Source organism: Molossus molossus, unplaced genomic scaffold, assembly GCF_014108415.1.
Source record: "Molossus molossus isolate mMolMol1 unplaced genomic scaffold, mMolMol1.p scaffold_m16_p_9, whole genome shotgun sequence".
In the NCBI taxonomy this organism is placed as follows: Eukaryota; Metazoa; Chordata; class Mammalia; order Chiroptera; family Molossidae; genus Molossus; species Molossus molossus.
Genome location: NW_023425403.1, coordinates 103,988,181 through 104,006,029, shown reverse-complemented (window position 1 = coordinate 104,006,029; position 17,849 = coordinate 103,988,181). Strand labels below are relative to the sequence as shown.

General features: G+C 34.8%; 1 protein-coding gene across 7 annotated transcripts in view; it reads right to left on the bottom strand.

The window, feature by feature from the left end:
- Positions 1-17,849, bottom strand: part of PDS5B (PDS5 cohesin associated factor B) — a 191,750-nt gene that overhangs the window by 71,337 nt on the left and 102,564 nt on the right. For all 7 annotated transcript variants that reach the window (XM_036249585.1, XM_036249584.1, XM_036249586.1 and 4 more), the window contains 5 exons: positions 12,753-12,834; positions 9,999-10,047; positions 7,799-7,938; positions 5,785-5,900; positions 767-872 (listed from right to left, as the gene is read on the bottom strand). In XM_036249585.1, the coding sequence (XP_036105478.1) occupies positions 767-872; positions 5,785-5,900; positions 7,799-7,938; positions 9,999-10,047; positions 12,753-12,834 (493 nt within the window). The remainder of the gene's footprint in view (positions 1-766; positions 873-5,784; positions 5,901-7,798; positions 7,939-9,998; positions 10,048-12,752; positions 12,835-17,849) is intronic.

Genomic DNA, 17,849 nt, shown 5'->3' with positions numbered 1-17,849 from the left:
AAGATATAAAATTGTATATTCAGCCCTGGCCAGTTTGGTTCAGCGGTTAGAGCGTTGGCCTGCGGTCCAGAGAGACCCGGGTTCGGTTCCCGCTAAGGGCACGTACCTCGGTTGCAGTTTGTCCCCGGCCCTGGTTGGTCGTGCGGGTGGCAACCACTCGATGTGTCCCTTTCACATCAATGTTTCTCTCTCTCTCTCTCTCTCCTTCCCACTCTATCTGAACAAAAAATGAAAAATGTCCTCGGGTGAGGATAAAATATAAATAAATAAAATTGTATATTCAGTCTGATATTAAGTATATAAAAATGTGCATTTTTTAAAGATTAAAAGGAATAAATAAACTAATGTTTATGCATGATGATAGGTTTTTGTTTTATTCTTTATAACTTTATATTTTCTAAGTTGTCAACAATTATCCAATACTTTGTCATCAGTATAAGGCAGTAGTACATTAGCTAACAAAATAAAAGGTAAAATGGAGCATCCTTCTGGGATAGAGCTAACACCTTCTTTGTTCACTAACGAAACCTTCAAATTATAATCCACCATTTTAATACAATTACTACTAGGCTATAATATATAATTTAAAACTGAAAATATTTATAGCTTACATATTAGAATTAGAATGTGCAATTTCTAAATTATCTAAAATGACTGAGAAAATTTTATTTTAGGTTCTATAAACTTACGAAGCAAATCTCAATAATGAAAAGTATAAACTACGTGTTTTTAGCAGTTATCTAATCAGACACTGAAGCATATTTACCTTAAGTAGTTCAAGACCTGCCCTGATTGCCTGATCGGTTGGAACACCCTCATCTTCATCGTCAGCTGTCCCATCTATTGATTTGTTCACTTGCTTAATAAGGGCACTAAAGAATGAAACACACAAAATTATTTTTAACTGTACTTTATTAGCAATGGCTAAGAAAAATAATCCTAAATATTTCCTACGTAGTAACCGACATATAATAAAGCCTCATTAGAATATTAGAAAAGACCAAAAATAAAACACGTTTTAAAATTTTCTTCTAAAAACAAGCTTATGTTATTTTTTAAATAAGCATTTGTAAATGTATTAACAACTATCTAAAATAATTATTCATGATAGGTATTCTTCATAAAAAACACAAACACCAGATTAGAGATATAATATGTATCAAAATACAAGAAAATTCAATTATTCAATGTTCTGTAATATGTTTATTAGATCTTTGTTTCTACAAAAATAGTATGTACTCAAATTTTAAGATCAAGCTAGGAGTGAAATGTATTTGACTCTTTTACAGGATCCTTTTATTTTACCATCCCATGAAGAGTTGATAGCTCTGAGGATGTTTTCTCTCCTTTTCTGACCATTTTCCCTGATTAATCAATTCTCCTATCTCCAACTATTCCAAATAAAAATAAAAATCTTTAGCCTGAATCCTCTTCCCATATTTTCAGTAGCTTCAAGGTTTTTTGTTTTTATCTAGATGTGCCACTAGAATGAAAAATATCACAGACTCCAAATTAAACTCACTATCTCTCCTATGACTACGAGCATGAAGCTCTCAGTCTAGTGAGAGAAGGCCAAAAACAAATACATAAAATGATAATCAAGCAACAATAAGGACTAGAAAAAAGGTCAAGCCCAGAAGTAAAGTTGTTTTACCAGGGTAGTTTAAAAAGGCATTTCTGAAGAGATACAATTGAGCTAAAAACCTAAGAATGAGAACCAGACATACAAAAAAATCTGTGAGTAAAAGTATTAACCTGGAAAACAAAAGAGAATGAACTAAAAACCTGAAAAAATACTAAAATGTTTTGATGTCACCAACAAAACATTAATGAATCAATAGTGCTTTTCTATCTCAGCCCAAATCACCTAGAAATATGTAGAGAAAAAAAATCTATTCACAAATGACAAGATAAATATATGAAGTAAGAAGAAATAAAAACTTATAAATGCATAGGATCTGTATATAAATTCTAAAATTATATGAAGGCAGCATACAGATTCAAATAAATGAAAGCAAGTATTTTCCTAAGATAGAAATACAACATTATACAAGTGACGTTTTTTCACTAAATCCCTAACTATTTCAGGGGAACACAACTTGGTGAGGGATAAGATTCGACAAACCCATTCTATGGCTCATCTGAAAAAAATAAAGTAACATTTGGGAATAACTAATAAATTTTAAGGGGAGGAATGAAAGAACTTTGTCAATGAGATAAAAAAAATGTATCATAAAATCCTCAAAATACAAAGACACCAAGGTGAAATGCAGTAGGAGTCCAAATTATAGAAGAATGTATGGTATAATAAGGAAACACTTCAAATCAAATTGAAAGGAATAGTTTTCTCAGTAAGTGAAGTTAATACAACTTAGTTATCATATGCTGAAAAGGATGCATCTTTACCTCCTCCCTATACTAAACTAAATTCTAGAGCAATTAAAGATTTATTGTCAAAAACAAACCACCTAATATAATGCAATAAAGGCAGAAAGAAATAAAAAGACAACTGATGGATTTAGTTATATGATTTAATATTTATTAATGTCAAACACAAATTTAAAGTCCATTGAACTGGGTTAAACAGCCTTATTTTATAAAGTATACTTATAATTAATAAGGAAAAAGACAATTCTTCCAAACCCCTCATAGGAAAATAAAAAGAAATGCAATTAGCCAAGAAATACATGGAGGAGAAATGTTCAACTTTATTAGTAATACAAAGAGTACCTATTTATCTATAAAATGGCAAAGACTGAAAAGGTCAATCACCACTACTGGGAAGAGTTAGGTGAACTGGACACTGATTGGTACTGGTGGGGACTAAGTGGAAGCTCTCTGGAAGTCTGTTTATAGTGGGTGGTTATCCAAAAGGGCTCTGGAGCCAGACTTCCTGGGTTTAAATGCCATTCACTTCTTCCCAACAGAGGGAAAGTTACTCAACATCTGTTTAACTCACTGTTCCTTAACTGTAAAATGAGAATAATAGTATTTCTTGTCTTATAAAGTTAAGAAGTAAATGAGTTAAAACATTTAGAACGGTCCCAGGCATGTTACAAGCATTCATTGCTACTACCTGTTATTGTTATTTGTGTTTTAACATTCCTTCTATATCACTATGACCTACTGATTGATAAAGCCAAAAACCTATTTTTGTCCTCAGTCTCTTTCACTGTTTGTAGTATGCATAATTTCTGAAAACTTTCTCCATCTTAATTTTCAAAACATTGCAATGACCCAGCGATTTTCAACAGGTGTGCCCCAAGAATTTTTAAAACATGCAATACCTGATTCTTTAGTCAGGGGCAATAACCTCTTTTCCCTTAGAATGTCAAATAAAAAAATGACAATGGCCAACACAACAATAACCATCCAATGTGAATCAATCAAAATTATACCTATTTTTCTGTCAGATCAGCAAAAACCTTATTTTTTTGGTGTGCCGCAGAATTTTAGTAGTTTGTGTGTGCTACGGGATGAAAAGGGTTGAAAATTGCTGCAATAACCTGATTTTCTTACATTTCTCTAATTTTTCTACTGTTAAAAAACTACAAGATTCAGTCCATGATCTTTGGATCTTACTTCTACACAATCTCTTGCTCAGAGAAATAATCCACAGTTTCACTTGAACTCAATTTGCCTGGATTTAAGCACAACCTTCTTCACCTTCTTGAAAAACCGGCTCCCTTTTCATTTTTTTCAAGTTATTACTATTCTCTTCATTATTTGGACCTGAACTCCTAGACCTCTGACTGTTCCTCACCTTTAGTCCCCATTTTTAAATATTTTTAAGAAAATTTGTTTTTATTGATATTTTAGAGAGAGGGGAAGGTAGCAAGAAATAGAAACATCGACGAGAAACACATACATTGATTGGCTGCCTCCTGCACGCCCCCTAATGGGGATGGAACCGGAAACCCAGGCATGTGCCCTGACCAGGAATTGAACCAGGACCTCTCACTCCAAGGGATGACGACGTTCAATCCACTGAGCCACACTGGCTGGGCTATTCCCCATTTTTTAGATTGTTCTTTTCAAACCTTTCTCAAATATGATCTTACCTTTCCATCCCAACTACCACCATCCACAGACAAATGTAACAATGCCTTAGCAGTCTATGTCGTCTCCCCTCATTCCTGCTATCCATCATCAATCATGGTTCTCAGTAGAACAAAGAATACAGTAAGAGCTCTAAAGGTAGATTGTAAGTGCTTTAGCAATCTGATCCCAGCTATTTCTAGGATCATGTCACAGCACTTTAATTCCTCTCTTCTGTATTTCACATAGATGGCAACCATTTTCTAAGCAGCCTTGTTTTTTCCATTCCAGTTAGCTTGGCTTATAGTGCTCTCCATGCCTAGACTACTCCATTTCCCATCTCTGTAGGAAAAAATCTTAAACATTCCTCCTCTTAGGTCAAATGCTAACCCTGCAGAGAAATCCTCTTTTAGTTATCTGACACTATTTGCACTAATTTTATGGAACTATAATATAATCTCTGTTTAAAACCATTTATTACATTACTAGACCGAAGGCTGGTGGAAAGCAGGCATTATGCTCTGCCAATACCTAACTGGCATTGAATAGAGATGGCACAAAATTGTTTAATTAATGAAATTCAGTCTGATTCTGATTGTTCCTCATACTAATGGAGAGGGTTATAGTTTTTTATTTTTCAAACTACAAAATCCCTTCTTCAAATGAAAATTGATACAAGAGGAGTTCAAAGTAACTAATGGTTATCCAAAGCAGGGCCTCCCTCCTTTGTGGGGGGAGTGGGGTTATACGGGCCAAAAGCTGCACCCTGTCCCTTCCACCCCCACTGGATACAGAATATACCATTAGTATTATTTATTTTTAATTCTAACATACTTCTGAAGGATATTACTGATAAATAATAAATCAGTATGCTATACATAGATTATAATTAGCCTATTTTTTAACCATTTTTAAATTTTAGGAATTTAAAAGAAAAAGCTCTTCTCATATTTTACAAAAAGGGACTTAAGACATAAAAAAGAATTTTCCAAGATGTCACAGTGATATATCAAAGCTGAAACATTATAAGGGTTGTTTTAAAAATATCTTCATTTCTCAAATATCTATGAAAATGCATCATTTTTCTTTATAACATATTCACCTAGTTTTCTTTCTCCTAAGGGTATACTACAATTTGTTTGTATTTCCTAATATATGTAAGTTAACAAAAAATATGAATTCTGGCACACTGGTAAAAGATAAAAACTAGGCTTGGAGCCCTGGCTGGTTTGGCTCAGCGGTTAGAGCATCGGCCTGTGGTCTGGAGAAACCCGGGTTCAGTTCCCGCTAAGGGCATGTGCCTCAATTGCAGTTTGTCCCCGGCCCTGGTTGGGTCATGTGGGTGGCGACCACTCGATGTGTCCCTTTCACATCGATGTTTCTCTCTCTCTCTCTTTCCCTCCCACTCTATCTGAACAAAATATCGAAAAATGACCTTGGGTGAGGATTTAAAAAACAAACAAACAAAAAAAAAACTAGGCTTGGATTGATCATTTCTCACCCAAATTAAAGCATTATTTAACATTAAAATAAATTATATAAACTAAATATACACAGATGAGTGTGTATACAAACACATAAAATACACACACACACACAGATATATACAGATAATTATAAAGCCATTATGTATATACATAAATTCATACAGATGAGTTCCTTGGTATACTAGGTACTCAGCAGTGACTGACTAAAACATGAATGAATGTACAGATACAAAAATTCAGTATTTTTATATACAAATACCTGATAGATTCAGTATCTATGTGCACAGGTGCTATCCTCTCCAAAAGAAACTTGATCATTTCCAGAAAAGGATTTGTAGGCTGTTTGGGGTTTCCCAACTTCTTTGTTATTTCACGCTGTAATGTAGATTTTAAAAATATATTACAACGGTATGTTTAAATAATTATTATTAAAATGTTAAGAACCTAGCATAATTAAAACCATGTAGCACTGGTATTAGAATAATGAATGAACGGAAATTGAGCAAGTCCAGTAAACAGACAAGATTAAGAATTTAGCATATGAGAAAGGTGGCAATTCAAGTAGGAATATAGATTATTCAGTATATTATATAGAAATAACTGAACATTTAGAATAAAAACAGTTAGACTCTTATACCTTACAGCAAAATATTTTAATAGGATAAAAACAAATACAAAGAATAAAACCAAGTGTCAGTGAACATACACACTTTGGCAAACACAATTATCAGGGGAGCTTGTGGAGCTACAGATTTGTGAGCTTCATTGTGAAGATTACAATTTAGTCAATCTGGGATGGAGCCAAGAATTATCTTCTTAAAAAGAGATTCCTGCCCTGGCCAGTTTGGCTCAGTGGTTGGAGCATTGGCCTGCGGTCCAGAGAGACCCAGTTCAGTTCCCGCTAAGGGCATGTACCTGTTACAGTTTGTCCCTGGTTGGGTCGTGCAGGTGGCAACTACTCGAAGTGTCCCTTTCACATCGATGTTTTTTCTCTCTCTCTCTCCCCCTCCTACTCTATCTGAACAAAAAATGGAAAAGATGTCCTCGAGTGAGGATAAAATAAATAAATAAAAATAAATAAATAAATAAATAAAGAGATTCTTGAAAGATAAATGGGCAACATATTCAGAAATATTTTCATTGACTGGTAATAGAATGGGATTTCATAAGCAGGACATGAAAGGCAAAATCCTTGAGGAGACTACTAATAGACTCAGCTAGATAAAAAAAATTATGGCTATGCTACACACAGTAAAATAATACAAAATAACACTGAATGTAAACTAATTAAAAACTACAATTTAAATAAAAGAATAAAATTACAGCATGTAAGAAACATTATAAAATAAAGGGCAAACTACAACTGACAGAAAATTATCTGTGGCTCAATTAACATACAATGCCATAACAAACTAACCAATCAATAAGATAAAGACAAATACTTATATAAATAGGCAAAGATTAAAAACACAAAGGATATGTACAACAGAATGACGAATGGCTAGTACACTGGGGAAAAAGCAGTCAGATGATGAGCAGCCAAGAAATACAAATCTTATCAAAATAACTATGTTTTTGTTTTATGTTTTGCTGTTTCCAACAATAAAACTGGCCAATACTGACTTTATCCTAAAGAAATAATCAAGCCCGGCCGATGTGGCTCAGTGGTTGAGCGTCGACCCGTGCACCAAGAGGTCGCCGGTTCGATTCCAGGTCAGGGCACAGGCCCAAGTTATGGGCCCAATACCCAGTGCAGGTCATGCAGGAGGTGGTCAATCAATGTTCTCTCTCATCCATGTTTCTCTCTCTCTCCCCCTCTCCCTTCATATCTCTCTGAAACCAATAAAAAAAAAATGTTTAAAATAAAAAAAGAAATAATCGAGACTGTGTAAAGTTATTTAGCCATAAAGATATGAACTATTCTTTAGTCAAAAAAATGGAGGAAAAATCTACACGTGTAACAATGAATTACAGTAAATATATTCAATGGTAAACTATATTGCTATTAAATATAATACTGTAAAAGACTAATTAATGAAAATAAGTAAAATGCACAAAGCTGTATGTTCATATAATATGTTCTTATTTCAGAAGAATATACACCATAAAATAAACAGCAATTGTCCCTATAAGAAAAGTATAGCTTATATGTATTGTTATTTTTGTGACATTTTCTGAATTTTACATAAAGAATATAAATTATTTTCTAAAAGAGACCAAAAAAGGTTTGATGGTTTCTTCAAACATTAGCTCTTTTAAATTTTTCTCCTTACCACACAACCTTCAGCCTGTTTGCAGGAGCATGTTGGACTAACAAGCACTTCTAACTGTTTTCTTATTTTCTCATCATCTTCCAACACCTGTGTGAATTTCTTCATGAAATCCTGAGCCTTACCAGGATCTGGCAAATTTCCTTCAATTAAATTAAAATTCAATTGAAATAGAATTTAAAAATTTCTCAAAATAATAAAAGATCAACATTTTTCATTATTTTTATTACTCTAGTTAATAATCTTACATCTATATGAGGAAAAACTGACTGGCTAATTCTAAATAATTCCTTGTAATATTTCAGGGCATTAAATGTCAACCTGAACAACACCCATTTTATTATCCCCTTGAGCTTGCCGCACACATTGTTCTCTTATAACTCACAGCAGGGATTAATAGTTCTACCTTTAGGAAACGATTTCCTCATACTCCACTGCTTGTCATTAAACCATCCAGATAATGCACATACTCACACATGCTATCTGGCACCAACACCCGCTGAGCGATGTGTCTCAGCATGACTGCCAGAGATGCCACTACTGCATGAGAAAGGATGAGTTCTTCTAGAATCAATAATTTTTATACTGCTCTCCTAATATGCCCATGTATCAAAAACAGTTACGACAGCTAATAAAATGTTGATCCCCGAATATATTTTTCTGGTCACTTACAACTGCTACAGAGAACAAGATAGGATATTCTAATAGAAATTATAATATAGAACTACGGGCTTTAATAAAAGCAGTAGAAATTCAACTGAATCTTAAAATATAAATTCAGTAAATGTAGTCTTCAAGTTCATATACAACTTTGAAATTCCATTTTAATTCTTGGCTGGATCACTGAATATAGTAAGAATGTTTTTCCCCCTAAATAATTCACTGATAATATTTTCATGGTTCTATAATACAAAATATCTACTGTATTGTTTTCAAATGATTTTGGAAAATATCTCTTTACAGCTCCTCCATAATGAATAGGCATCATATTAAAGGTTACAGTAAGGCTTACCATTTAACAAATAAAACAGATGGGGTTGGAAGAGGGGAGAGGAAAGGAAGAAGGAAGATAAAAAGGGAGGGAGGGAACACCAACAAAACACCTTGATTCAGCATTCCACAAAAGTACTTGACTATAGCATCCCTCTTTTCTAATAAGACTAGTAACTCCTGCAGGATACTAGCATTCCTCAGAACAGAATTAGGGAAATACTAAAATTGTTGAAAGAAACAGATAGGGGTTGTGGGGGAGAAGAATATAGGAGATGATATCCTTCAGGGATAGTGTCTACACCCAAACGGTTGAGGAGATAGTTATAAAAAAGCAATAGTACAATATCACTTGCTTGCTTTAAGTTATCCAAAGGGACTGAAAACAAATTTATGTTTTACTGCCCTGGACTATAATATACTTTGGTCTTGAAGCCCTAGTCATGCTAAAATTCTTATCACTCAGTCTAAAACTCAGTAAATTAGGTCTTTAGTGTCTTAGCATTACTTCCATAGACATCTTGGAATATGTTAACATCTCAGAAATCCACCTAACCTGTCTTCACCACTCCCCAGAGGAAGCTCAGCAGAGGCATTCCCCCAGGGGTTTCTTGTTTTCCCTGTCCCTCTGAGATCCACAGTGGTCTGAGAAAAAGCAAATGCCCTGCAAAAGCAACTCCTGGTACCTCTCCCTGCACTGAACAAAGGAGATGTGCTACATAATCCTTTTGTCTTTACTGTTCAATGCAATTAAGAAACACTTTATTTGAAATCGCTAGGGGAAAAAAAGCAAATTCATAATTTTTTTTAAGCAAGTTCTTTTGTAATTATTAGGTATATTCTTCACTCTACATTTGGGCTCAAAAAAAAATCAGCTTCAGATAGATTCACATTAGAGCAAGCAACACCGAAGCAGATTCAGCTTAAGTAATAAATTGAATTAATTCTCAAAAATAAATTTATGTAAATCCTTTATCCAGCTGTTGCTCATATCAACACAAAATAAAAATAAAAATTGCATTGTATACAAAGTAAATAAAAATTAGGAAAAAGGGTAAAGCTAAGGCTGAGCTGTCAAAAAAAATTAACCAAAAACATTTTAGACTTTTCCTATATCATCTTGGCCTAAAATGGAACTCCATGAAAAACTTCAAATTATCAGAAATGTTTCAGTTAAACCTTAATTTTACATATAGTATTCAAAATAACTTACTTGTAATAACCATCACTTTTGAAAATATGGCCTTGACACTGGCATCTGTCTGAAAATGAGAAAAAAATGCAAAATTAAACTTCCCTAAGAATAATCTTCATTGCAGGCTTCAGAACATCAGCTAAGCACACTGCAGATGCTCCAGGCCCACGCCCTCACCAAGGCCCACGCCTCACCACCGCCGCACACTTCCTCACCTACGGTGCACAGTGCAGGCACACTCAGGGAAGAGTGAGAGTGAGCTCATGCTCCACGTTGTCACCTCTTCCCTCACCTTGTTATGTCAGACTCCAAAACAAAAAAAGAAAAACAGACTGCCGTACCAACCTTTGGAGCAAAGATACTGTTTTTCTTTATTACTAAAAGAACAGGGCAACTAAAAAAAAGCTGAAAATTAAGTTTACAATTCTGATTGACTTAAGGTATCCCTAAAATGTTTAAGCACAAGGATTATAAAGTATACTCATTAAGCTTATGGGGAAGACTCTGAATGAAGCCAATTTAAAAAGATGTCATTGAATCTGGCCAGTGTGGCTCAGTGGTTGAGCATCAACCCATGCACGAAGAAGTCGCCAGTTCTATTCCTGGTTGGGGCACAAGCCCAGGTTGTGGGTCCAATCCCCATTGGGGGCATGCAGGAGGCTGCCAATCGATGTTCTGTCATCAATGTTTCTACCTCTCTTACTCACTCACTCTCTCCCTCTCTCTCTAAAATCAATAAAAAAAGAAAAAGAAAAATAATAAAAAGATGCCATTGACATGAACAATTTTCCCAAGAGTGCTAGTTATTTGCTATATAAGGCATTATTCCAGTGAATGAATGTATTCACCACACTGTACTGCATATAGCAATACACTTTAAAGTCAGGTATATAAAATATATTTTTAAGACTGCTACTTATTTGCTGCATCCGGTTAGTGTTATTATTTTTTTTAATGTTGATTAAACAACTCTGTAAAATACGAAACTAGAAAACCATTGGGGTGAAGAAAACAAATCAAATAAATAAATAAACAAACACACCATTCCTATTAAGAAGGCGCTTGCTAAGCCCTGGCTGGTTTGGCTCAGCAGTTGGAGCGCTGACCTGTGGACCAGAGAGTCCTGTGTTCGGTTCCTGCTAGGGGCACATACCAAAAAAAATAATAATAATAAAAAAAGAGGACCTGAGAAACAGATCATAATAGAGTATAAGAGTTAAATCCCAGAATTTAAAGTATCTGAGTAAGATTTCTGTTTAATTTGGGAGAAAAGAGGTGGTGCTGGGCTTTCAAGAAGTTGATCCACATGAAAAAGAAACGTCAGACAAAAGTACAACCCTGGAAATTACCAAGTCACTGTGAATGACACTGAGCAAATCAATTTAGTCAATAAAGCAGAAGGACTCCATTGCTGAGCCAAGAATAAAAACTATCTCATCTTAATCAGACTAAATCATGAAGAAGGCAAAAATATACACTGATTATTAAGTATCCAAGAGTCTTCCCAGTAAAATAGGAAGAAATATAAACACATAAAAGTTAAACACAGCTTTTTATTTTTTCTAACTTTAACTCTATAATGTCTACTATAATTCTTAGTAAAAAGTGAGTATTAAGTAATTCCTGCATTTATAGTGAGAGGGTTACTATAAATCACTGAAACAAACAGTGCAAGCTCATTAATTTTTATAGCAAATGTCCAAATCTACACCAAAGAAAACTGCTAGCTCCACTCTATGGACCTCTGTCCTGTGAACACGAGGTACACGTTATGAGGGACAGGGGGATTTCTAAACCACTGACTGAAAATGAAATGAAAAACACTAAATTGTGTTTTCTGGATGCAATTTAAAATGCCCAGGCACACTGTTTTTCAGGTGAATTGTATTTTCTTATAGGCTTACACACACCATTCTGGGGTGGGGGTAGGGGGGAAGACTCGACAGAACACACACACACCCCCCAAAAAACCCTAAAATCATTCTAAATGTCCAAAAAGTAAAATATGAGACATCAACTGGATGAATACACTCATTACATCATAATTATGAAGACCAAGAAGAACATTAAAATTACCATAGTAATTTAAGTTAATTTAAGTAAAATATCAAGATACTTAACTCTCTATATTAAAACTTTTTAAAATCACAAGGATATACAAAGATGATGGGAACATTTTAGTATGTCAAGATAAAAGTATAATTTTACTCTATTACTTATACTTTTAATGATGCAGTTATTGTTTTGTTTTTATTTTAATTTAAAACTACAAAAAACAAAAACAAAAACAAAACTACATCCTGGTTGATGTGGCTATTGGTTGAGCATGATCCTGTGCATTAAAAGGTTGCCGGTTCAAATTCTGGTCAGGCACATGCGCAAGTTATGGGTTCACTCCCCGGTTGAGGTGTGTATGGGAGGCAACCAATCAATGTTTCTCTCTCACATTGATGCTTCTTCCCCCCGCCCCTCTCTCCTTCTCCCTTCCTCTCTCTCTAAAATCAATAATAAAATAAATAAAAATAAATAAAACTACAAAAAAAATCTTAATTCTGAGTCCAAAGAAGCATATTCTCTGTCCTGTTGGGCATCACCTTTCATAGATACAATAAATTTCAATTTTTCCATGTAGTAAGTTTCTTCAAAATTTCAGTGTTCTAAATTAGAAACCACAGTTTCTAGAGTAAGCACTGGTCCACTCAGAAATCATTGCATAGCAACAATGGTAAAGACAAAACATCAAAGAAAAACTTTTCATTAAATTTAACTTACTTTGGGTTGCTTAATTAAGTCAAGCAAATCTTTTACTTGATGTCTGAGCAGATTTTGACATTTCCACATTTCATTCAATGCTCTGTAAAACACAAATACATACATTTAAATAACAAAGGTAAACATCTTCCCAGAATATGCTAACTATATTACTTTTTTTATAAAAAAGGTTCAAAATCACTAGACGAGATGACAGAGATGTGGAAACTTCACAGGACTAAGCAACTGAGGCTTATGGAGAAAAAGAGAAGTATCAAATATAACAGATAATAGCATTTAAGGAGATAGTTGTATCAAAAGAAAGGGTTTTTTTGTATAAAAATAGGGAATATAAATTATTAACTAGAATATATTTGTAGACTAGGATGTAGAAATTAGCTGCAGAGATTACAAACTTGAGAAATGAAGGACTATTTGATGGAGAGTACGGTCCTGTGGAGGTAGGCAGAATGAAAAGAAATCAAAGACACAAACAGAAAAGACGTTCCCTATAAGAATGGGAATACTTTTTCCTAAAACAGATATATCGTGTTTACTGTATTATATATGTATATAATACTTCATATAATATATATTATGTTATACACATACATATTTAAATAATACTATATACTTAATTTTTTTTTTTTTTTATCCTCACCTGAGGACATTTTTCCATTTTTTTGTACAGATAGAGTGGGAGGGAGAGAGAGGAAGAGAGAGAGAGAGAGAAACATCGATGTGAAAGGGACACATCGAGTGGCTGCCACCCACACGACCAACCAGGGCCGGGGACAAACTGCAACCGAGGTACATGCCCTTAGCGGGAACCGAACCCGGGTCTCTCTGGACTGCAGGCCAACGCTCTAACCGCTGAGCCAAACTGGCCAGGGCTATACTTAATTTTTTTATATGGCAAAAATTTTGATGTCTTCTTAATACTTTCATTGTTCTCAGGCAAAAATTTAAGACATTTACAGGTACTCAAGAAAATATATGTAAATCACAGAAAGCAGTTAATGTTACTGAAATATTAAGTTGCAGAATATCAGAAGCACTCATATATTAAAATTTAAAAAGGAAAATTTCCAAATCTAAATAATACTTTTCATTATTGTTTTCAATTATCTACACTTCTATTAATCCATTCCCCCACATATGAAGCACTGCCTTAGAAGAGTAATATAATACAGAAGCACACAAAACTACCTGCTTTCTTTTGATAGATAAAACAATTATAAATTGGCTCATATTTTCATTCTCTTCCATAACAGTATGTTTCTAAAAGAAGATAAATTAGTTTAAATTTGGATATTTAAATTGCTTTCTAATAGTCACTTCAAAATGGCACTGGCAAGGCAACTGTATTAGAGCGCTGCACCTTAAACATTAAATTTAAAATAGCTATACTTTACTGTTTTCAGGTTACTAAAGTTCCATAAAACACTTAATTGGCACACTTTAAGAATGTAATCTTTATAAGAAATATAATCATATCCAGAGGACTGGAAAAATCTAACAGCTAAGTAAGAGCTATGTAATTAAATTATTAATTTTAAAGAAACAAGAATAGTCATCGGTGAAATACTTCTGAGCCTCAAAGTCAGTGAATTCTACCTCTTCCTGTACACCTTATCATAAGTACAATGAAAGGCCTGCATTTTGAAACTTGCTTCAAAGCAGAAATTATTTTACCTATTAAGTTATTTATTAAAGATGAAATCTCATGCAACTCGAAAGCTCATTATAAACTATTATCACTATAGCTTAAATCAAAAAGTGGTCATTGACTAAGATTTTGTATTATAACATGTTTAGGGGGCCCATCTTGTCAAGAATTTTAACTTATATTAAGCAGCAAAGACAAGTGTCCCTACGTCTTTGGCTTTCTAAACAATCCTTCTTAAAAACAGAAAATTTATACCCAGAAGCAATATTACTACAATACAAAGACAAATATCCATTTATTTAACATTAACCTGAATTCCAGTTCTGTAATATAAGAAACCTGGTGAGAGGCTGGACTCTCACATGTACTACCTGCCAGCTGGTACCCTCTCTAGGGCTTCTCATTGGAACCAACATTCAAGTTGAAGCGAACTCAAGGAAAACGTAGAGACCACTGGCTGCAGTCAGAAACCTGGCTAAATGTTGAAGAAACCTCTTCTCCAACCTTCTGCTGCGAGGTGGCAAATCACCTATCAGATTCGGCTGTACAAAACCACCTGGAGGAGAGGCTGCCCAGGGAAGACCACAGCCAGGACACTGCACTGGTGATTCCAAGTACCTAACAGTTGTTCTGGGAAACTGGGGAAGGTGCAAATACACCTCCTGACAGAGAGTACTTAAGCCGCTATTCTCTTCTTCCATAATCAAGATATTTAGTTAACTTAGGGGCTTATCCCAAAGCTGGTGATCATCAGAGAGTCTAAAATATAAGAATTTTTTTGTCCTTCCCAAAATAAAATGTTTATATAATAAAATATATGCCTCTTTTGACAAATAAGAATGAATCCTTACTACACAAGTTCTCACCAAGAACCTGCCTGCCAAGCAGCTGTTTTTAGGCCCTTTCAAATTCAAATGACTCTGGGCTAGAATGGTATGCAAATGAATGAAATAGGACAGGTGTGATAATACAGAGTCCTGAGGACTGTGGTGCAATTGGAAACATTACTGAAAATAGCCATATTATTTGTATTCTGGAAAATGACAAAAAGATGACAACATTTGATACCCCCAAAATTCACAAAAAAAATAAGACATCTAACTTATGTTTAGGAGGATGACAAAACACTGGTAGAAATATAAATTAGTATAGTGATACTGGACACTAGTTTATAATGCTGAAGAGGTACATGCTCAGTAATTCTACTCTTAGCTAAATCCAGTGATTCCAAACCTTGGCTACCCATTAGAATCTTCAGAAACACTTCTCTAAAAACCTCAACGCTCAGATTACACTCCAGACAAATGAGAATCTCTAAAGGTGAGATTCAGGTGTCAGTCCTGTTTAAACTTCTCCAAGTGATTCCAGTATGTAGCCAAACTTGAGAATCATTAATAACTATAAACTTAAAAACCCTTGAATATGCAGACTAAACTGAAAAATATTCATGGTAGCACTCTTTGTATTATTAGCAGAAAAATGAAAACAACAAAAATGCTCATTCATTCCATTGACTCAAATATCCAATGTCTAGATAACAATATAAAATTGTGGTATAATGACATAACATGATGAGATACTACAGTGAAAATGAACGAACCACAAGCTATACACAGAGTGGGCCAAAGTAGGTTCACAGCTATGAGTACATGAAACAGAGTTTATTCATATACTATAAATTGTATTATTTGTGTTACAACTGTAAACTTACTTTTGCTCACCCCTAATGCATCAATCTTAGGAATATAATAGTGTGTGGGGGGCGCTGAGGTGGAGGTGGGGGTGGTAGTCACGGAAGACTATACCCACAATTATTCTATTTTCATCAAGTTCAAATAAATATTATTGAGGAAAAAATATGAGAAAATAATTTTTTAAAAGGAAATAAGAAACATAAAAATAGTAGTTTCCTTTGGAAGACAGGGGAATAAAAGGGAGAAGAGATCACAAGTTGGGTAGATAATTCATAGATATTTTTATTTTATTACTATGATTTGAATCTCATATGTGATTTCTTTGTGTGCATTAAATATTCATAATAAATGTATGCAAAAGCCCGTGGCAGGTGTTGACGCGGTGATTTCTGCCCAGTGCTCTGAATGTCAAAGTAAAGAAATTCAACAAAGCGCAGGTGAACAGTGGGAGTAACTATGACTGTCTTAACATAGCCAAATGCCTAGTCATCTAATTAGTGACGCACATGAATGGATGAAGGAGATTCCCACTGTTCCTACCTACTCCCCAGCGGAACCACAGCCACGGGAGCAGGCTTGGGGGATCAGCGGGGAAAGAAGACCCTGCTGAGCCTGACTCTAGTCCTGCACGGTGAAGAGCCGTGAGAGGTGCAGAATGAGTGGGAGGCCCTGGGCGCCCCTCTGTCCCTGTGAGGGCGCAGGGTGGGGTCTGCTGGCCTTGCCAAAAATCTCCTAGACTTAGTAAGTGAATTTGGCAAAGTAACAGGATACAAAATTAATGTCAAGAAATCAACGGCATTCTTATACACCAATGATGAACTCACAGAAAGAAAAACTAAAAAGACAATCCCATTTACCATCACAGCAAAAAAATTAAGATACCTAGGAATAAACTTAACCAAAGAATTAAATGACCTCTTCACAGAAAACTACAGGTCATTGAAAAGAGAAATAGAGGAAGATATAAATATGTGGAAGCATATACTTTGTTCATGAATTGGAAGAATTAACATCATTAAAATGTCCATACTTCCCAAAGCAATCTACAGATTCAACGCAATCCCCATCAAAATACCAATAACAGCCCTGGCCAGTTTGGCTCAGCGGTTGTAGCGTCGGCCTGCGGTCCAGAGAGACCCAGGTTTGGTTCTTGGTAAGGGCACACACCTCAGTTGCGATTTGTCCCCGGCCCTGTTTGGGTTGTGCAGGTGGCAGCCACTCGATGTGTCCCTTGCATGTCGATGTTTCTCTCTCTCTCTGTCTCTCCCATTCTATCTGAACAAAAAATAAAAAAATGTACTCAGGCAAGGATAAAAAAAACAAAACACCAATGACATATTTCACAGAACTAGAACAAACACTCCAAAAGTTCATATAAAACCAAAAAAGACCCTGAATAGCCACAGCAATCTTAAAAAAGAAAAACAAAGTAGGAAAGATCACAATACCAGATATCAGGTTATACTACAAATCCACTGAAATCAAAACAGCCTGGTACTGGCACCAGAACAGGCAGATAGATCAATGGAACAGAATAGAGAACCCAGAATGTGATCCAAAACAATATGCTCAATTAATATTTGACAAAGGTGGCAAGAGCAAAGAGTGGAGTCAAGACAGTCTCTTAAATAAATGGTGTTGGCAAAACTGAACAACTACTTGCAAAAAAATGAAGCTAGACCACCAACTTATGCCATACACGAGAATAAACTCAAAATGGATAAAAGACTTAAATGTAACTTCTGAATCCATAAA